The 23,262-nt window shown below is 40.7% G+C and overlaps 1 protein-coding gene across 2 annotated transcripts in view; it reads right to left on the reverse strand.

Moving 5' to 3' along the window:
• The window catches only part of ITPR2 (inositol 1,4,5-trisphosphate receptor type 2), a 417,609-nt gene that overhangs the window by 178,059 nt on the left and 216,288 nt on the right, over positions 1-23,262 (reverse strand). For both annotated transcript variants that reach the window (XM_074357919.1, XM_074357920.1), the window contains 2 exons: positions 20,640-20,782; positions 14,584-14,692 (listed from right to left, as the gene is read on the reverse strand). In XM_074357919.1, coding sequence (XP_074214020.1) covers positions 14,584-14,692; positions 20,640-20,782 — 252 coding nt within the window. The remainder of the gene's footprint in view (positions 1-14,583; positions 14,693-20,639; positions 20,783-23,262) is intronic.

Here is a 23,262-nt window from a genome sequence, read left to right on the forward strand (position 1 = left end):
TTTTAAAAATTCACTTTATCTTTATGTGCATATTAGAAATAACCATTTTAAAAACTGGCCACTTATCCAAAATAAAAAAATTGTGCCTGTGTGGTTTACAAATACTTGTAAATAGTAGGGAGGCCTTCCTCTAGAAAAGGTACATTTTTTCAATGAAAGATTTTAAGTGTCTATATTTTACGAGAAGACCAGAATGATAAATTGCTAAAGTGATATTCCAGAATAATTCTTTAATTTAATTTGAAGCAAACAGAGAAACTCCAAAGATCATATCTGAAACTTCCAATTCTTTGTAATTGTGCATAAAACACTGTCAGAAGTGCCCAAGAAGAACACTGGACTCTGCTTTTGAGAGTCAGGCCAAGGCTGAAGAATATCACAAACATTAAATTCCATCAAGTTTTCAAATTTTCCCATTTTGTGTTTTCAGAGCTAGTAAGATCTATGTAACGTTCCAATTTTATGCTCAGAACATCTAGCCATGTACTTCCTGGTGTCACTGGAATTTTTTATGCCAATCAACAGTTTTCTTTTCCTTTCAACATTAGGATACAAAACAAAAGGAAAGCAAAATCCTTTTGCTATGTTTCTTTGTTGGTTGAGACTGATTTAAAGAATAATGTTTAGAAATAACTTCCTAAATCTCTGTTTGCAGATGCCAGCAATCTGCTCAGGGCATTCGGCCACCCTCAACAAAATGAGCAAAAGAGAAGCCTCCACAAGAAACATTTGCACGCATCTTATCTGGGAGCAGATTGTAGGACCCAGGTGGTACCCCAGGCTGAATCACATCACCCCAAATTCATGATTGAAGCCCTAACTCCCACTACCTTAGAACAGAACCATGTTTGGAGGTATGGGCTTGAAAGAGGTAGCTGAATTAGAGCAAGGTCACTGGGACGGGTCTTACCCCAGTATGATTGGTATCCCTGTACAAAGAGGAAGCTGCGAGACAGACCAGTGTCCAGAGGGAAGACCACGGGAAGGCAGAGGGGGAGATGGCCTCCCACAGGCAAGGAGAGAGGCCTGGGACAGAAACAAACAACCCTGCCGACACCTGCATCTCAGACACCTCCAGGACTGTAAAAACACACGTTTCTGTTGTTCACCAGTCTGTGGTACTCGTTACCGCACCGTGAGAAAACTAATGTGGGGGGTTTCATTTCATTCCTTAGTGTCTCACCACAGAGCGTGAGCCGACTCATGGCAGGTTCTCATGCGGTGTGGTTATCTGACTGAAACGGTACAAATGAGGCTTCTCTCCAAAGAACCCTCTCGCTGGGGCCTAACCCCTGACCCAGAGGAACAACTGCTCAAGTGTCCAGCCCCCAACCGCGCGGACTCACTGGCCGCCACGTCAGAGGCCTCCCTGAGGTGGGACCTTCACCTGCTCCTCAGCTTCTGGAAATCCTGGAAATCCAATCCTGGAAAAGTCCCCAAGTTTTGTGAGATTCTCTTTTCTCCCTAAAACAGAGGCACAGCAGAGATATTCAGTATGCTCTTTCCAGAGAGCGTGCCTGGCAAGAACCAGCAGCACGGTGTGCAGACATGTGACTCTCATTCTATCTCGGAAAACGCCAGACGCAGAGAAGAGCTGACACCTGCCAACAGACCTCCGAGGTCACTGTGCTTGGTCTCGACTGCGAGATACGCTCCCCGCCCTGACGCACCCCTGCAAGACAGCCAAGCATACAAATCTCTTCTAACTCGAATTTTTACATGATTGTAGACAAAGCTGAAGAAATAACAATTTCATCACACATCAGTGGTACCATATTTTCCCATTTATTACCTCCGCTTCAATAATAGAGTATTCTGACTTTTAAAAAAAGAAAGCCTCTTATGAAAACCTGAGAATCCAGCATCCCTCTTCAAGATCTTGTCATGAGATCCTGCAAGCTATTTTTTAAAAAATACAATAAATTCAATACGTTGAACAGGTGGGTTTACTAAGGCAGAAAAGACCCTATGGCATTGTGAGCAAATAGTTTCCTTCAAAATTAGTCTCTTGCTGTGTCTGGCATATTGGCTTAACACACAGGTAACTCTTTGCCAACAGGCCTTAAGATCAGGGATCTGTAGGAAGCACTTTTCATTCTTTTTTTAACATATTTTTACTGAAGTATAGTCAGTTTACAATGCTGTGTCAGTTTCTGGTGTACAGCACCATGCTTCAGTCATACATAAATATACATATATTCATTTTCATATTCTTTTTCATCATGAGCTACTGCAAGATATTGAATATATTTCCCTGTGCTATACAGTGCACTTTTCATTCTTAAGATTAAAAAATGTTTTACTAATTGAAGAATAACTGAAGCAATTTAAAATGGGCTGAATTACTGATCCCTAGAGTCAACAATAAAATGAATCAGGAACTACCATGCGTAATAAAGATAAGCCTAAAAGGCTGCGTGGAGATCCAACACTGCTCTCCACACGCTACGTAGAGCATGGCAAAGTCCCACGAGTGCAGGAGATCTGTATCAACAATCATCAGATATTAACACCCTATGGTGGAAGGCGTGCTCACCGTATCTTCCACCGCAGACCTGTCAATTATCTTCTCACGCAAAGGTGTGATGAGGAATTAAACACCAAACACCGCCTGTGAACATGTTGAACAGGCTATTTGTCGTCCAGTTCAAAGTCACCATCCAGTTCTCAGACTCGTAGTTTCAGACACAGAAGGGGTAGTTATCAACCTTGGGGACTCAGTCACACGCCTGTGGAATTTGAGCTTAAATGTCTTCCTGAGGTACTTTCAAGGACCCCGGAGTGAAAGACTACTTTTTGCAAAATGACTGCAGAGGCGTTAGTCCAATGGCAATAAATTTAAGGAAAGGACAAGGAGGGAGAGCTCAGATGTTCAGAAGACAAGTAACTGAATTTGAAATTTTAGCCCTTGATTCTTCTAACAGGAATTTTTCACAAGAAGAACCTTATTTGTTACATTGCGACTCAATTATTCCAACATGGTGCACAGAAACAAGGAAGGAATCCAAAAAGAACAACTTCTACGTCAGTCAAGATTTCAAAGATTAATATTTATGAAAACAAATGGCAAACAACAGTCCACGATCCAAGAACAAAGAATGCTATAGCAGATGTCTTGTAGAAAGGCTACAGACTTCGAGAAGCAGCACGCTCTCGTCCATATGTTTTCTCAGCTTGGAGAAAAGAGACCCACAGCCTTTTTCCATTGGGGGAACACAGCCCCGGGGTACAGAGCGAAGGAGAGGCTTTCCCATAAGGGAACTCTGAGCCAAGGATGCTGGTTCCATTTGGAAAGAGGCGGAATCTACAGTTAGGTGGAACATGAAGAGAAAATCAGCCAAATAGCTTAAATAATCTGAGTAACTCACTCTGTCAAGAAGCAGAAACTGCAGAAGAAACTGGAGTGGTCACTGGCTGTTTTTTGGGCCTTTCCAGCATCCTTCCCTCCACCTTCTGGCCACAGTCCTCTGATCGTCTCCTGAGGAACCTCCTCCCCTCTTCCATGCTGTTCAGTGAGTGCTGCTTGCTAGGGGCTAGGGGCCTGCCTTCAACAGCTGCTCAGCAGTTGGGCTTTGACTCTGAAATCTTGGGTTGATAAGCAGAGGAAGGGAGCCAGGCGAGATTTCATAGTCACAGCTGGGGAGTTAGCAGGGTCCGTGGTCCTGCTCAGGTCAAAGGACAGTCATAATGGGTGTAGTTAAACAGGCAGGTTGAATGGGAAAGAAGAGAGGGCAGCCAGCAGGATGCCTGAATTCGCTATTACTGGGGATGAACGCGTAGGGGAGATCAGCACAGATGCACGGGTCAAGGGCACGAGAGGCTGGAGGGTTGGATGCACAGCCCATGTGGACTAAAGTCACCCTGACGATGGCAGGTCTCGGGATGGAGACACAGAACACGAGCCAGGTTCCAAAGTCTTGAACAGGTGAGCGGAGTGACTGGAATGCTGGCAGAGCCCAGACGGATCGAGTCAGAAGGCCTTATCCTCAAAGGAGCTACGATTTCAAAAGAGGGCAGAGGAATGAGTCTAGAAGTAACAAGGAGAAGCAGCAAGGACACAAAGCCTCTTCACGCGGTGGGTGCAAGAGAAGAGAGGCTCTAACCCACAGAGCCGCTGAGAAACAGGGGTGGCCTCGGGGAGAGTGAGCCTTCATTTAAAGCAAGAAGGTGGAGGGGACACTCGGGGCGATAAGGACATAGGAGAGTTTGCTGAGAGGGACAGAGGGGGAGAGGAGGAGCCTGGGAGACTGAGGAGGAGGGAAATAGCAGGGTCCAGGCAAGGAGACAGGCGGTGCCATCGGCACGACAGTGGGACCAGGGCGGGAGGAAGCCTCAGTGTTCACACTTTGTGCCCAGAAGGGTAAGAGTGTGTGGAGTTGATACCAAAGGTCTCTTTCAAGAGAGCAAGCAATTGACTAAGGAGAACAGTATGGAGGTTCCTTAAAAAAACTAAAAATAGAGTGGACGTACGATCCAGCTATCTCACTCCTGGGCATATATCCAGAGAAACCTCTAATTCAAAACAAACATGCTCCCCAGTGTTCATAGCAGCACTATTTACAATAGCCAAGGCATGGAAACAACCTAACTGTCCATCTATAGATGACTGGATAAAGAAGTTGTGGTGTATATGTGTGTGTGTGTGTATACATATATTTTTCTAACAGGAATTTTATACATACACACACACACACACACACACACACACACACACACACACACACTGGAATATTACTCAACTATAAAAAAGAATGATTTTGCAGCAACAAAAAATGTATTTGCAGCAACATGGATTGACCTAGAGATTACCATACTAAGTGAAGTCAGTCAGACAGAGAAAGACAAATATCCTATGATACCATTTATATGTGGAATCTTTAAAAAATGATACATGAATTTATTTACAAAACAGAAACAGACTCATGGACATAGAAAACAAACTCATGGTTACCAAAGGGAAAAGGAGGAGAGGGATAAGTCAGGAGATTGAGATGAACATATATACACGACCATACGGAAAATAGATAACTAACAAGGGCCTACTGTACAACAGAGAACTATATTCAATATCTTGTAATAAACTATAATGGAAAAGAATCTGAAAAAGGATAGATTTATATATACATATATATAAATGAATCACTTTGCTATACCCCTGAAACTAACACAACATTGTAAATCAACTATACTTCAATAAAAATGAATATATGTATGTATATGCATGGCTGGGACATTGTGCTGTACACCAGAATTTGACACACTGTAACTGACTGTACTTCAAAAAAACAAAACTATACTTTGTATGTCTCTGATACGTACTGTGGCTTTTTGAGAGAAAGAGAAATCAACTCAATACCTGAAATGGAAATTTGTAAGTATATGTCTCTGAATTAGAATCACCGATATCATTCTATCTGGTATTAATTATAAGCATCCAATTTAATTTTAACTGTCCACGTGCCCTCATTTAGATCACTTTGTGCCACCAACTCATTAAACCAAACTGCTAAGGCGTGTTCATTAACACAGCACGTCTGTTTTCCCTGTTCCACGGCTATAGAACTACTATCGTCTGTAATTTGAGTTTTAATTAAAAACTCAGCCAAAGGCTAGAAACAATTGAGAAAAGATAAACCTGACATCGCACCGAGCAATCTGAAAATATTCAAAATGTTGTGTGCCGTTCTGTTGTGAGTAACTGAGATTTACCCCAAAACGCCTGAGGTTCTCAAGCACCAGATGGAATGTGCAGGAGCTGAGCCTACCCGGAAGAAATCAACAAATGGTAGATGTTTCGAATCATTCGGCACAAGAAGAAATATCTTAAGGTGGTGTGTGTGACTTGAAACAAGAAAACAGTTTCCCTCTGGTAGCCACGAGTGACATTCCTATGGCTTTGTTGGTTGATGCTAGACTAGAATGGAAGGCAGACTCATGTGGTGATCGCAAACTTGGGCTCTGGAGCCAGAAGGCCTGAGTTTTCAAGTTGGCTCCACCATTCTTTTGCTGTGTGACCTTGGACAAGTTCCGTAACCTTTCTGTGCTGCGGTTTCCTCAACGTGTTGTTATGAGAGTTACACGAGTTAACACTTAGAGCGTTCATAGCACCACTTGGTGTTTACTACACAATCAACCCATGAAAGTTGCAGCTGCTACTATTGTTTGGAGCAGGTATCTGAAAATGAGCAAGAATACATCTTTGCTTTTAATTTTAATTTTTTTAGGTTTCTTGAGATAGCAAAAGAAGTGAAAATCTTAAAAAGGTGGTTTCAAAAGGTGAAATCCAATTTAAATGACCATTTATTTTCTCCAGCATTATTCAATTCCTTACCATCGGGAGAAGCAGCACCTACAGAGCAGAATCAGAACACCTTGATTCACACCCCTGCTCTGCCACTTAAGAATCTCATGATTGTTACCAGGTCATTTTACCCCTGGGCCTCAGTCTTCTTACCTATACAATGGAGACTGAAAAATATTTCCCTATCTCAGAGAGCTATTGTGAGGCTCCAAGTGCCCAATGATACGCTGTCATTTTGCAAATAGCTTCTCTACAGATGCATCCATAGTTAAATAAGAGCAACAACAAAAATGTGGTTTTAGGGCCTCATAGACTGGGTTGGATATCTCCTGTGTAAGGACCTGTTCAAACAGCAGTCCAGAGATGAATGCATCAGACAGAAAAAGTGAAATGTCTCCGGCCCGATCTACTTCGCGGCCTTTACATCCCTCTTCCTCGCGACGTCAGTAGCAGGGCAGTTCCGAACACCAATTCTGTCCTGCGGCAGGAGGGCCTGGTGCTGCCTGAGGTCAACAGTCTGAGTGCTCGGCGGCTTGTCACGCTAGCGCATCTGACAAACTCAGCGACCGCTTCGGATGACTGGCGCCTCCCTCCAGCGCCCCAGCTGCTCTCAGGTTCTCCCGGTTTTACACTGGGCTCTTCCCACTTCTTTTGCAGCCTGAGTTCCTTGCTTGGTCTTCCCAAATCCCTTCTCAGAGAGGGCGGCCCTTCCTGAGACCGAAGTCCAGAGGCCGAGCCGTCCACCCATCTGCTTGCCTGCAGACCCGTCCATCCTTCTTTGCCACAGCCTCGCTGAGCTGAGCTCCCGCGTGACTGTGTCTGGGGATCCCCCACTTCTTCCCCTTTGGCTTTCCAAGCCAGGCAGCCAGCACAGATGGCACAGCCCACCAGACAAAGTATGGGCTGCAACCTTAGTCCTCGATGCTGTGTGTAGCTCTCCCTGTTGCTGACCCAACCCTGCACGTAAAGCATCAAGAAAACTGCCATTTCCTGGGTTACATGATGGATGCAACGTAGGACTTGAAGTCATATTTCTAGAATCCACTTCTTGGATATGATTAGTGAAGGTCAATGCGTTGTACTAGCAGACGGTCGATCACATTTATTTCCACTGAATATAAATAAGTCAGTCCTCAAACATTTACCGAGCAATGATGGTGTGCAGGACATGCCCACGGGGAGTGCTACAGTGAATAAGATCACCCATCTCTGTCCTCGATGGCACGACACTTGTGGCGTGTGCAGTGGGACTGGAGAGAAATACACAACCAGACCCTCACAGAAGCTCAGCACTGAAACGCCTTCTGGGCATTTCTTCATCACCTGCATCAGACCTATCCTCGAGGCGTTTCTAATTTATTTAAAATAACAACACACACCAAAGAAATCCTTCAGAAGGCATGATAATAAAAGGCTTACATGAGTAAGACAGAGATGATTTTTAAGTGCTGAAATGATTACAAACCAGAATAGTACGGAGTTAAAGGAAATTAATCATGGAATGAATGCATCCTGGAAAATGGTCCAGATTAGATTTGGTGGAAATAACCAACATGATAATTTGGTAATACATTAATTTTAATGTTTTCTTCTTTTCTTCATATTCTTTTTACTTTTTATGTCATCCATGTCTTTTAACCAATACCATTTTTCACCTACAATTATTAGCTACCAAATGTCTTAGAGAGGCAAGGAATGGTTAATTCCGACGAATTGGTAATATTTTCAACATGACCTTTTTTAGTCACTGATCTCTACAGAATCAAAATATATCTCAAAAATCATGGAGGCAATGATGTTATTATGTCAGATTTTTAAATGGAAGGCTAAAGGCGAGGCAAGACTAAGAACTTTATAATTTTTGTAATAATGAGGTTACAATGATTTTAATAAACCCGATAAACTTATCATTTTTACAGCCTAACAAGTGACCAAGTCAGACCAGCAACTGAAGAGTAAATTTCCAAAAGCAATTCTTGCCCATGTGCCCACCTTAATGATCAAAGTCTCACTCCCTAGACAGAAAATTTCAAAGTGGAGGAGTATACTAATTATGTTTCTAAAATCGATCACTTACTGCAAGGAGACCTCAACATATTTTCATATTTCCAACCATCTAGTTACCTAGTTAAAACACAATACACACACATACACACACACACACACACACATTCACAACACCGGGGTGATTAAGATAGTATCGCACGTTTGCAACATCACTTACTGATCCAGTTTAAAACAACATTGGAACATAGAGGGAAAACTGCACTCACCTCTAAAATGTATTTATTCAGAAATTCTACAAAATGCAGCTGATGCTAAAACTGAAAGTTATTTTCCCTTAGCAAACCAGTCATTATCAAATTCTTAAGCTACAGTGAACTCTGTGTAGTAATTCTACTTAAATGTGTTTATTTGCCTCCTAAAAAGTGAAATGAGTATATGCATGGAAGGTGAATGATTCTGCAGACTCTCCCAGTAAGAGGAACTTGATTCAATTTACAGATTCGCAACAATGTGATTACTTCTGGGACTGACAAGTGTGCGTACCTGACGTAGGAGTTAAGTTCCTGGGTGTAATTCTGACATTCTTTTTGCAGCTCTTCAAAGTCAGAAATAAAAGATTACTTACAATGAGGTTTTTTTTTTTTTTTCCCTGCTGAGGGGGGAAAAAAAGGAATTCTTCTTAACTCCACTGACAGTAAATATATCTTAAAAATAACTCAAGGCATCATTTCTTAAAGATCTTTGTTCCATATCACTCCTGATAGCAACTTTGAAATCAAGAAGCCTCTGTCTTCCATCATTGTTCAACGTGTAAATATCACCTACCCTACCTGGGCGCTTGTAAAGATCACAGCTCTCAGTCAGATGCTACGCTGTTTGTTGAATGCCACATTCCCACAAGGGGCTATCTACCATGCCATCTTAAAAAGCAGTATTTAGGATTTTTATGTATAATATTCAGACTACTAACAACACAGACCATGATCACAGGGTGGGGTCTGGGAAGCTCTGGTATTGATCTGTAGGTCTGTAAAACTAAATCTTAAAATTCCCCACAGCTCTTGCATCAATCATATTGTTTCCAAAATAACTCGGTTTAAAATCTTCAAACCTTTTCTTAGCAGCTCACTGAATAAATGACCTATGCTTTCCAGTACACAGGCACACAAACTTTATCAAGAAATAATTTAAAGACCTTTCCATTTTATTTAGCTGAATATCTGAGAAAATCGAAGAGTTGTGATTGTAAGTCGTGTAATCTGCTTGGCTCTAACATGCTCGTGAAGAGCTCAGGAGCCACAACGTCTGGGCTAGATACCAGCTCTCTTCACCTACTAACGAGTGTGACCTTCAACGTATACCTTTAGTGTCCTCATCAGTAAGAGGGAGACAGCAATACTACCTACGACATAGGATTAAATATTACATAAGAAAATACATTTAAAGGGTCAGGAACACTCTCTGAATTTAGAATTTTAGTAAGCTCCCAGTAAATCCTAGCTACCATTACTTTATTAAAACTGCACCAGAGCAGAGATAGTTTCTAGATCTCTAAGCAATAATATTCTGAGGACATAAGATACTTCAAAGCTGAACATCTTAAGAATATTGAACTTGACTAAACATCTTTGTTGTCTTACAGATTGTACGTATGGCAGGTGTAACTTACAAGTAGACAGGAATACACTCACAGGGGAAGCAATGACTGGCATTCTAAGCAAGTCAACTTCTTTGACCACAGTGTAAAGAAAGTGACTTTAAATCACCAGTTCCACAGGTGATCAGGGGCATTTTTAGTAATCACTACCTTTTCCAATTCCACAGTAGAGAAGCTACAAATTTTATATATTTAGGATCAGCTCTTACAGACATCTTTACTAGTCATGTTTCTCCCTTTTTATGAGAGAAAATTATTTGTAATGCTCTATAAATCTTAATGAAAATGTATGCTACAGAGGATAAGATGAAGAAAGTTGACCCCCTCAAAATCCTTAAAGCCAAACCGATCCTCTGCACACAGTCTTTCCTATCCCCTGCTCCCTCCCCACCAGCCCACTCTACCCCATCCACAGAGCCCTTTCTAGCTCCATTACCACCTCAGGTGAATCTCTGCTCAGATCTGGACCTACAATAGTCTTCAAATACGCAAAACCAAGATGTGATGTTATAATGAAACTGCCCTGTTCAACTGCACACACATCCTATCAGGTACTTCTGTTTTGTGGGAGAGAGGTCACGGAAATAAGAGTAGAACGAAATGGCATTGAGGGTGGAGAACATTAGAAATCACACTGCCCTGAAGCCATTTTAAAACATCCCTTCTCTTTCCCTCCATGAATTTTCCAATGTATGTATCTTTTTAAAGTGCAAATAAACACGGCTGCATTTTTTACCTAAAAAAGAAGGCTTTCAAATATGACCCAACCCAAAGGAGCCCTGAGCTTTCAAGGTAGAGTTATATCCTTTGTAATTTTTTGCTTTTCTACCAAAATCACCTAAACAAATAAAACATTATAAAATTTTTATAAAACTCGGCTAATTTTTCCCTTTAAGGACTTTCGAAGTATAATTCTCCTGTTTTAACCTTTGATAAAAATAAGTGCTATAACTTATGCTATAATAAATGATACGTACAGGATCAATCGATTCCACACACAGGCATGCATAATAGAAAATTAAATTTCCATTTACATATGTTATCCCATTTGGAATCTTCAAGAAATTGCCACCCACATCTTATCTCTCAGCCTTTTAGCAGCACAAACTAAGGAACATGAAGAAAGGAAGAATATTAAATAAATTTAATTTAAGATTTGTAATCAAAGGTATTATAAATTATAAATGTTTTAAAAGTAATTGAGTAAATACCAGAAGAAACATAGTTCCATGATGATTTTCCTTAATATATCATACAGAGAAGGCTAACAAAGTCGGAAAACCAGGACCTCAAAGTTGGAAATTGCTGTAGGAACATCAGTTTCAAGCATGAAGCAAAGCAGATGTATGTTTCATGGCTCTACTTTTAAACTTTCACCAGCTACACACACAGACACACACAGACACACACAGACACACACACACACACACACACCCCTTCAAGTATTGGAGACCAAAGAAACAAAATGAAAATGGAGATTTTCTTCTAAGGTAACGTTTTAAATTTAAATAACTGAAAAAATAGTATTCATAGCTGAAAGATAGTATTAGGGGAGCTAGTGTGAAAAACCCTGGTTTTCTGTTTTCTGTTTTGATTTAGTTCTGAGAGATCTCTTGGGACGGCCTCAACACAGACAGAAGTCCAGTTAATTAGGCATTAGACAACCAGGCTTTAGGTAACCTGTGTGACTTAATGTAATTCAGTTCTCTGAGTCTCTCCACATTACTGACCTGAAGATAACACTGCCTGCTCTATATACTTCGTAGAACTGTTGAAAGGTAGCAAAATGTTTCTAAATACTTTGCAAACAGCAAAGTGCTGTAAGTTCAAAGCATTTTTTGTTGTCACATTCATTCACATTTAAGCTGCCCTACATAGTCATTTTAATCAGCCACAGGTAAGCTCTCCATCTGCATTCAAATGCCATTTCTCACTGCCACTAAAAGGATCATTGTGATAAAATGGATAATGGCCTGCACCAAAGATGTCTATGCCAGTAACCGGTAATCACCTGAACCTGGGAATATGTTTCCTTATGTGGTAAAAGGACCTTCCAGATATGATTAAGGATCTTGTGATGAGGAGATTGTACTGGATTACCCAGGTTGGTTCCAATGTAAACACAAGTGTCCTTATAAGAGGGAGGCGGGAGGGTCAGAGTAAGAGAAGGTGATGACAATGGAGTGTGTGTGTGTGTGTGTGTGTGTGTGTGTGTGTGTGTGTGTGTGACAGAGAGAGAGAGAGATGTTATATTCTGTCATATTCTGTCTGCCTATGACTGAAATTTGGATACCAAAACATGCTAGACAAAATTTACTAACCTTTCTTAACAGTGACATACAAACATTTGTAAAGTTGGCTGTGATCTGATGAGTATGGTTAGGCAGAACGGAAGGATCACAATTTAAACCCTGGTTCTGGCACTTGCTGTGTGACCTCGGGCAAATCACATAACCTCTCTGGGTCTCAGTGACATCATCAATAAAACAAGGAGCTTGGACTAAACACCCAGATGCAGCCTGAAGCGTCTTAAAAGAGGGGCACAAAGTATTTTGGTAATTCTGTTGAGAAAGTAGTCACCACTGGCTAACACGACTGAGAAGAACTACTCATTGGCAACTTCCCGTCCACACCACTAGTGTACTGAGGCCTGTTTGGATTTGAGCAATCCCCGACTCCAGATGTAGTAAGGCTAAGTGCAGGAAAAGCCTGGGGGACATTTTCCAAGCACATCAAGTAACACAAATTTTTGGAAGCTAATGGATGAGGCTGGGTGGGGAGGAAAAAGCACAGCGGGTGGCCTCCAACACCGAGGCAGCGCAGAGCCCCGGGAGGTTCCTGAAAGGCTCTCCTGATCTCTGCAGACAGGAGTCCATCAGCAGGTGAAGTACACCTGCGGTGGCCCTCAGCAAGCTGCGCCTTTGTCTCCTTATCCCCAGGGCCCAGGCACAAGAACTGGCATTTAATAGTTGCTCACAGTGTGTGTGAGGTGACTGAGCGGCTGAGCCCAACTAGCCTCCCCTCCTCCCCTTTCCCTGAGGGCCGTGCCCTGAAGGACACATGTTGGATGTGAACAATGCTCTTGGGGTTATGCGAACAGCAGCCCTGCCTCCCTTCAAGAAGGTCTCAGGAGTTTTCTAGACAAGAGAAAAGCCTGAACTAGAGAGAGCCGTGGGCATGGAAAGATGCCAGCGTGATTAATTTCAGGGCAGTTTGGGAGACAAACTGAAATACTCTTGACCAGTCAGAGTAAAATCTTTCTTGACTTCTTTCCTATTTTCCTTTAGTGTAATTCAATAATAATCTATTACATAAAATTGGAAGGCTCATCACACATCTCCTGTTAAGCACAAGTTACTGTTATCATAAACCTCACTCTTCTGTCAAAATGTATATGATCCCATTTTTCTACTTTAAGGTCTAGTACTGCAGCCAAAATCAAACGGTCTACAGTTTAAGGAACCAAAGAAAGAAAACAAAAAGTCCCAAGGAACTCTACATACCATTGTCGTAAGCAAACTATATATTCAAACTTAAGAGAATTTTTCTTGAGTCCTATGTCACAGAAACATTTGCTAAAGCTACACTGACCACTTTTATTTTGATCACGTTTCTCAAATACAGTTTAAGTGATGAAGAGAATTAATGCAAAGTAGAAATCATTTTGATTACTGAAGCAAACATCGGATTCAAATGCAGTATTTCAAAGTTCTGCCCCTTCTATTAATATCCAAGATTCCATTGCAATTCTCTTCTACGTGACTATATTTGAAAAAACCTACCATTACGATCTTTCTGGAATTGAGATAGCATACACATAATGAATAAATAAAAATAAAATTCTCCCCATTTTAAATGTAGCAAGTGATTCGTATTTACAGAAATAGACCAAAAAATTATTAAGGAGCAAGGCACAAATTATGTCTGATACCTAACATAAAAGTAAAGGGTAAAGGTAGCTAGCTGAGAAAACCCTACACCAGGTTTATATTTTACATTTAAAGGTATCACCTTGGGTATTAAACATGCTGCCAGCTATCTCCTAATGAGCACCTCAGCTGTCATTTTTAATAACAGACTGACAATTATTATCTATAAGTTGATATCCCCTGAAAATCATTTGTGTAATACTTAATATACTTAAGAATAGAAGCTTATTATTCCATTTATTTTAAACAATATTATTTTATAATACTTGGCATAATAGTATAGAAAATGACATGAACATATATTTACAGTGAAAAATCAACATATTTCAAAATGCACAGGCCATTTCAATATGCAGAACTTCACACAAAATCTTAATAATGCATCTCAGTTGCTCATTGCCAGAAAAGATCATTGGGTCCACTGAAGCCATATGAGAAAAATAAATACTCAAGACAAAATATAATAAAACAAATAGACCAAATACTTCGGCCGTTCTAGTCTTAGTTACTTCTCAAAGCAGACACAAAAGATGAATGGATATCATAAAACTCAAACGATCTAATTCGTCTAAGTACACACACCATTAATATGTACTTAGTAATCATACAATAGCCTAGTGTAATTCATTCATTATAATGTTCTAAAAATTCTATTTTACTTGCAAATACTAAGAAAAAATTTTAAATACCTCTTCCACAAAGCTGTCTCTCTTCTCCAGCATTTCTCGTAAAGTCTGAAGAATTTTAATGCACAATTTTTCTTCTTTCTCCATCAGCTTCTTTGTATGATTAATCAACCTTAAAACAAAAGATTAAACCTTAATAAGATAGTGACTTCTTTTCAAGCTATGTACTAACATCATATACTATGGGGGAAAAAAAATCACAATATTATTTGAGAATATAAAACAAACCAGATACATGTTTTCAAAGTGTTAAAATTATACTTCAGCTTATAAATTTGGAATCATAAAACCTTTGTTTTATACTCAGCATGCCTCAGTGCTTCTCCAATTTATTCAGGGAGCACACAACACTCTGAAAAACAGTGAAACACTGATTATCTTCAATCTTATCATGTGAACTAAAATGACTTTACTAGTAGAGAAGTACGAATATTTGCAGTGTGTTACATTTCATTACAGTATGTTATAGTACATTATTTTCTATGTACTATATCACATTCATTATATGGCAGCAGCATACAATGCTGGAACTTTAGCATTAATGGGCTGCTTCCCAATTTCTGATAATAATAATTGCTATTTTTCACTGTTAGAGCATGGTAGAAACAGGCAATTTTTGTGATTAGAAGCAAAAAAAAAAAAGTAACAAGACAGTCTATCCATTTACTATTTTTACTATAATTCGGGCAAAAACTCTAATTAATTTTACAGTGGCGACCTCTGTACTAGTATTCTGTCAGGAGAAAAGTTTGAGGATCGCAGTTACAAAACATCCCCAAGAACTCAGAAACAACTGAGATGTTCATCATTGAAATTTGCAGCTTGGCACATACAGCTCATGCTGTTGAAAAGCTGGTTCTCAAAATGACCCTATGAGATACATCCTCCTAGAAAAACAAAACAATGGAGGATATAATGGAGTGATCTGATTTCAGTGACATAAAGGGAATCCTGTGGGACACAGCCTGGAGGAAAAGTGAGCTTTCCCTAGACAGTGGCTAGTCAGTGCTTGTCAGGTGTCAGGTGAAGTATGAGGACTTCCACGGATTCCCCCCCTCATCCTCACCACAAGCCGATGTAACGGGTTCTGTTATCAGGCCAACTTTGCTAATGAGAAAAGAGGCCCAAAGAGATAAAGTAACTTGACTCTGGATACACAATTATTAAGTGGTGAGATCTGGCAAGGAACCCAGGTCTATCTGACTTCAGAGCCAGAATTCTGAAGCACCGCTCGGTGGAGGCAGGACAATGCACCGATGCAGAGTCCTGACACACACACGAGGTTGTACACAGTCTCCTCTTAAGTGGTATGATAAGCGCTGTAACAGAGGCAGTGGCAAATGCTGAAAACTAGACAAAGAAATTACTACATTCTGTTGGGGGAGCCGCCTAGGGCTGATCAGAGAAGGTTTCAGCGACAAGGTAACATTTCACTATGAAGATTCCACCTGGCAGGGAAGAGCAGCATGAGGAGGCATCCTTGCAAAGGGAATGAACAAAGGGCAGAGGCAAGAAAGCCGACGGCATGTCCGGGAAATAAGTACTCCAACCACTAGCTGACATTTAAAGACGTGGAAGAGGAGCGTGTTGGAGATGTAGTCTGAAAAGAAGGAACCAGGTGTGAGTCTGGAATTTACTCCACAGAAAATAGGGGAGCACTGTTTTAAAGGACCTAAATGACCCTACCCACCTATGAGAAAGATACCTTAGACGGCAGTGAGAAAGATGACCTGGAAGAGTGAGGACAAGCCAAGAGAAGAACAGGGCATGTGACGGGGTAAGAATATGAGAAGCAATACAGAACTAAAGGCGGACAAGACTTCACAAACAATGATACGCAGAAACTGGGCGAAGAGGAGAAAGGGCAGATCACAGACGCCTGAAATTTATGAGCTGGGTCAGCAGATGGATGAGGGTACTTTTCAATGACACCTTTTTCTCCTGAAGAAGTAGCACACCATGAAGGAACAGTGATTTCCTTTTAGATATGTTGTATCTGGGCAGGGTGCTATATGTCCATGCGGTGGGGTCCAGTTGGCTTATTAACAGAATAACTGCTAACAGAATAATTTTTCTAAAGTTCTCTTCGCAAGGAAAAGACCTGCCTCTCTAAGACTTCTGCTATTTGGTTTGTCCGTTCACAAGACAGTCTTTATAGGAAAATCATTTGGTGGGCACTGTAAATTTCTTTAAATTTTTTTACCCTTCTTAGGCTGTCTCCATTTTCTTTAACTCTTCTTTAGATAAAATATTTAATTCACTAACCATTTGAAAATATCAATGGGAATGAATGACCCCTTGCTAGGGATTTATACAAGGTATTTATCTATCAAATAATGTTTGGTTGAGTCAGGTCAGGTGGCTTTGAAGTATTTTTTTCTATGATCTAAGTGAAAAATAAGTTTCACCAAACACCCCACCATACAGATACATGTATGTAAGTGTATCTGTAAAACTAAGGCAAAAGTTACCTTTACTATATGAGATGCACTCTGATATTTTATATTCTTTCCCAATTCTTTTTTTTTTTTTTTTTTAATTAATGGTTGCTCTTCTCCGTTAAGGCACATCCCAGTTTGGGAAACACTGAGATTCTTCACCATAAGGGAGGCGTAAGTGCTGATTTGAATAAACTGTAACCAGCTACCTTAAAATCCAACACCCACACTGACCTATTTCCTTCCCTCTTTACTCTATGTGACTAATGGGAAATCTGGTCCTTTCCTGGGGTTTAGCCCTTACATCCTCCCACAGACTCATCTGAGACAAGTTGCAAGAATTAAATTCATGTGAGGAAGTCAGAAGCCCCACTTAAAGCCTTAAATCTAAGCTACATTCTCCAACCAAGCTCTACAAGAGAGCTTGGCACAGTAACACAAGGTCCCTTGCATAGTAATTAATGACACTGGATTCTAATTTTATTAGGCATCTTTGCAAATAAAACTCGTGGTTCTTCCCAGAATTGAGGAAGGAGTAAGTAAGGAGACATCCCGGAGCCTCTGGCCACACTACAGTCACACATACTCAACAGCACAAAAATCTCCTCTAGCCGCTAATGAGCGTGTGACGTCCTTTCCCTCCACCTGACTTCAGGAGCTATAATACATTCCCATTATCACATCGCTCAGCTTCTCTCCTTTGAATTTACCAAATGTTGCAACAGACTTGCTTTACCTTCAGCACAGGTCATTTCTTGATATTCTGAGTTACTTTACATCACCTTCTTAAAGACTTACATCTTTAAGATATAGACCAGCGCTGTCCAACAGAACTTTTTTTGAGGTAACTGAAATGTGTGTATCTGTGCTGTCTTACTTGTTGGCCACTAGCTACATATGGCAATTGAACACTTAAAATGTGGCAAATATGACTAAGGAACTAACTATTTTATTTTTATTGTAATTAATTTAATTTAAGTAGCCATGTGCAGTCAGTTGTTACTGTATTGACATTCTAATCCTTGACACTGGATCAGCAAATTTTTTTTCTAAAGGGCTAAATAGTAAACAGCTTAGGTGCTGCAGGCCATGCAGACTAGCCAACTGGTCGGTTCTGCTATAATAGTATGAAAGCAGCCACAGATGACAGTGTGTAAATGAATGTGTGTGGCTGTGTTTCAATAAAACTTTATTTGCAAAAATGATCAATGGCCTGTGGGCCAGAGTTTGCCAACCACTTGTCTACACTAAGTCTCTGGGATGTAGCTATAGCATCATATTAATATCCTAGAGTTTTAAAGTTCTCAGGTTTATAACCCACTTTGTAATCCACATTCTACATACTGATACACATTCATAGGAGGTGAAGTGTATTTTTCAAATACCTATTTACCTATTTATTTATTCATTTATATTTATGTATTTATTTTATTGAAGTACAGCTGATTTACAATGATTTGTTAGTTTCTGGAATACAGTAAAATGATTCAATTTTATATATATATGTATATATCTATATCTATCCTTTTTCATTTTTTGCATTATAGTTTATTACAAGATATTGAATACAGATATTGAGCATTCCCTGTGCTATACAGTAGGACCTTGTTATTTATCTATTTTATATACAGTAGTTTGTATCTGCTAATCCCAAACTCCTAATTTATCCCTCCCCTGACCCTTTTCCTCTTTGGTAACCGTAAGTTTGTTTTCTATGTCTGTGAGCCTATCTCTGTTTTGTAAGTAAGTTTCTTTGCATCATATTTTAGATCCCACATACAAGTGATATCATATGATATTTGTCTTCCTCTGTCTGACTTCACTTAGTATGATAATCTCTAGGTCCATCCATGTTGCTGCATATGGCATTATTTCATTCTTTTTATGGCTGAGTAATATTCCATTGTGTATATATACTGTATCTTTATCCAGTCATCTGTCAATGGACATTTAGGCTGCTTCCATGTCTTAGCTACTGTAAATAGGGCTGCTATGAACATTGGGGTGCATGTATCTCTTTGAATTAGATTTTTTTCTGGATATATGCCCAGGAGTGGGATTGCTGGGCCATAGGATAACTCTGTTTTTAGTTTTTTAAGGAATCTCCATACTGTTTCCCATGGTAGCTGCAACAATTTTCATTCCCACCTACAGTGTAGGTGGGTTCCCTTTTCTCCCAATCCTCCCCAGTATTTATTATTTGTAGACTTTTTAATGATGGCCATTCTGACCAGTGATATCTCATGGTAGTTTTGATTTACATTTCTCTAATAATTATTGTTACTGAGCATCTTTTCATGTGCGTATTAGCCATCTGTGTACAAAGACCCTATTTTTATACTAGGCAATACGTCTACTTACTTTTTGTCAACGGTTTCCACAATCATCAGTTTTACAGACACTCTGGACCTCTTCATTAAAAACTTCTTATTAGAAGACTGGTAAGTGTCCAGACAAACTCATTCTCCCCAGGCCCCTTAAGATACAGTGACTGAGAGCCCAGAATCCTTGATTCAGGCCATAATACAGAAACCACCTATTCTTCAACATGATCCCTGTAGATAGTTCTCCTCATTCTATACCTTGTTTTCTCTCCCCAGATCCCAGCTCTAACTGGTAAAAGAAAGGAACACTTCTGTGTCCCCCAGTCCTTCCATTTCTGCCTCAGTATGTCACAATCAGTAGAGGAGGTTTGGAGACCATTCCATCCATGTCCTCAACCACACAGGAACAGGCTGTGATGGAAAATCATCAAGGGGGTTTGGCCACCTCCTCCAACTCTCCATCCAGACACTCTCTCCAAGAAGACCAAGCAGCTCCGCCTGGCCACCTTGAGTCCGGCTGTGATGACCCGCACACATCACTCAGTGGCATGTCCTCAACATTAAGACATGTCTTTTCTTTCTGGGGCTAGTTACACTTTTTCTCACACCTGCCTCTGCTTCCTTGAGAAGCATTCATTTACCATGAATATGAAGATATTCTAGGGTAAACATGTCAGCTGCAGCAGACCTGACAGCACCACAAAGGTGCTGAGGGACACACGCAAAGGAAGGGCCGCAGGGGGGCATCGTCGAGGCAGTGTGGCGGAGTGCTGGGCAGAGACTTCGCAGCTCTTCCCCGAACATGCCCGAGCCTCAGCTTTCATCTCTACAATGAGGCTGGCCGCTCAATCTCTCAGAGCATTTGTGCAGATGAGATAACACAAGTAAACACATGTAGGACAAAAACACACACGTTAAGACTTCAATAAATGCGAGTTCCCTTTCCTTCCTCTGTATGTCAATGAAAATCTGTGATTTTAATCAGGAATCGTTTTAGAGGTCCCATCACACAGTTGCAGAAAGGAATCAGAACCAATCTATCCTTTCATGTGGTGTGCCCAATGGCGACACGTCATCTTATGTAAATTTTAGTAAAATACAGTAACTTGAACTTCACCAAAATGAAATTTCCATTGAATCAGACTGGTCATTTTGGAAGTATATTTTACTATGGGGATTTGATACCTCTCACATGATCTGTGGACTGTCATTACGCACCGGCAGAGTGAGAGGCAGAGATGTCAGAGGCCCGCTCAGTGCGGTGGAACCGGCAGAATCCCAGGCTCTACCCACTTACTTGGACATGAAAGCACCGCATCTTATTCTTGCGTCGCTCCCCTCGGGGAACAGCAGTTCTGGACTGTACAGCACGTCAACCAACACTGAGAATTCAGCCTGCATCATCGGGCTGAACTGCTGCTCCAAGGAGGCCACCACATCCTGAGGAGTAAAGCACAAGAGAGTCCATGTGAAGACCTAACTCAGATTTCACCCTCTGATGATACGACAAGCCTAAGTGCACTCATCAGGACTGAGACACGGGAATTTCAGAGAAGGCGTGCCCTACTTCCCACGGCACCAGATGTCCGTGCTTTAAGTACAGGCTGGCTTTCTGTATGACTACTGCCTGGGTCTCCTTTTTCATTTACACAGTAAGGGAGGGGTGGATAGCCATGTGATTCCTAAGGATATGCAGACAAGATGAAAAGTCTGTAAAGCCACTGTTACAAGCCCTGCATTGTCTAGGACTGTAATAGAGGCACTACCGGTATTCATCCAACTGGAATTGGGGTAGGCTCAGGGAACAGCTGAAAAAGATTTCATGTGTGTCATTGGTCATCTGGAACTAATCATTTTTTCAATGGGAAAATTCCTTGATACATTCTTTGGCGCACAATTAGTCCTGCACAAGGGTTCAATGATATTTAATTGTATTTCAAATTCCATTTTTTGATGGACACCATTGATCGCCGACCCAATAGCCTGTCTCATCTTCTTCCTTGCCAACAGAATCTCCACGCTAATTCTCAGTCAAGCAGCAACATTCTCAGGGTTAGAGTCAAGACTGGTTACTTGAAGCCAGGCAGGGTCATTCCACGTTCCCTGCCAGTGATTGATTAGGTATGACTACGTGACACAGTCCTGGCCAATAAGACATCAGGTGAAGTCTGCTGAGCATATGAGGGTGTATGTTGGGGGAAAAAGGGGCCATCCTTTAACAACTACCTGTGGCTCTCACGACAGCTTGAGAATGTGGAAATTCAAAACACAAGGCAGCTCTCATATGACCTTTGGAGACCAGTCTTAAGCTGAAAGTCAACAGACCAATGGTGTTAGGGCCCTTGACCTACCAAGCACTGAATTAAACACCTCATGAAGAGCCCCAAGTCTGGAATCGTTGCTATGTGAAAGGATTTTTTTTTAATTGCTTAAGCCACTTTTAGTTGAATATTGTATTAATTACAGCCGAAAGCATCTAACTGACATGTTTCTCAAATGGACTGCAAGCAGTGATAATTTACTGAACATTCTTCAACGATTAAAGCATTCCTGTTTTGTTTTTAAAATAACTAAGTTAGAAAACAAACCAAAAAAAATCTCTCATGAAGCAATACTTCATTCACCCGTAGCTGCGGCATATTTTGTTAAGCAGAAAACCGACTGCTAATTGCTTATTGCTACTCTCAACTATAGTAACACTCGTTTTTATGTTATTTTCTTCCTGGTTGTCTCTTGATTTCTTACAGTTAGATTTCAGGACTTAATTCTTGTTTAACTCTTTCCTCCCCTTTTAGCGAAAGTGATCATTTCTACTTCAATTACTGCAAATAAGCTTTCTGAGAAATCCCTCATGACAGCTGAAAAAGATCACCAGGGAGGAAATAACATAACTGGGACACTAGATATTATATAAATGTGGGGAGAGAATATGCTTACCAGACATGACCACATTTAATAAAATGTCACTGAAATGTACCTGTCTTTCAGGTTACCTTCCTCCTTCATTTCATTTACTGAACAAATTGTGCCCAGGCTTCTATGATGTGAATTCTGTCTTCATCTCCTATTTTGATCATGGACCAACTATGTAATCTCTCTAACTCGTTATTTCTCCACATGAAAACTCAGAATAATGATCCTAGCAATTATATGGGTTTGCTGTGAGGATTAAAAGTAAATACACAAAACAGCCTCTACCGCATACTGACCACTTATTATTCCTTAATAAATGTTAGTCATTATCATTACTGAGTACCAGGAAGCTGCAATCATCACCCTGTGGTCAAATTCAGTGGTTAATTTTCTGTCCTCAGCTTATGCACCCACCGCTAAGCATTTTACGCACTTAGTCCTACTCTGTCAAACACTTTCTACTCTTGCCTTCTGTAATACCACACTTTCCTTATTTTCCACCTATGTCCTGACCATTCTTTGCCAACTCCTGGTAGCTCCTGGTCCTTTCTCTTCTGTATCTACACTTTGACATGAGGGAATCCATCCATTTCCATGGTTCTAATATCATAAATGCTGAAAAATTCCACATTTGTATTTCCTGCAGATGCGTATGTCCAGCAGCCCATCTGACATATCCACATAGATACTGACATAGGCATCTGACACTTAACATTCTCCATACAGAACTCTCCCATCCTCCCCTATCTTAGCAAACAATCCAATCGTCTCATATCCAAGGCTCATCCTTGATTCCTCTTTCCATCACCCTACACTTACCCACTCATCCACCAAGGTCCACTGGCCCCACAACCAACTATATCCAAAATCCATCTACTTATCTTCATTGCTATTGCTAACCCCCTCAAGCCAAGCCATCAACTTTTGCTTGAATTAATGTAACAGCTACCTAACTCACTGTTTCCATGTCTGGACCCTGGAGTCTATTCACCACTCAAAGTCCACAG

Source organism: Camelus bactrianus, chromosome 34, assembly GCF_048773025.1.
Source record: "Camelus bactrianus isolate YW-2024 breed Bactrian camel chromosome 34, ASM4877302v1, whole genome shotgun sequence".
In the NCBI taxonomy this organism is placed as follows: Eukaryota; Metazoa; Chordata; class Mammalia; order Artiodactyla; family Camelidae; genus Camelus; species Camelus bactrianus.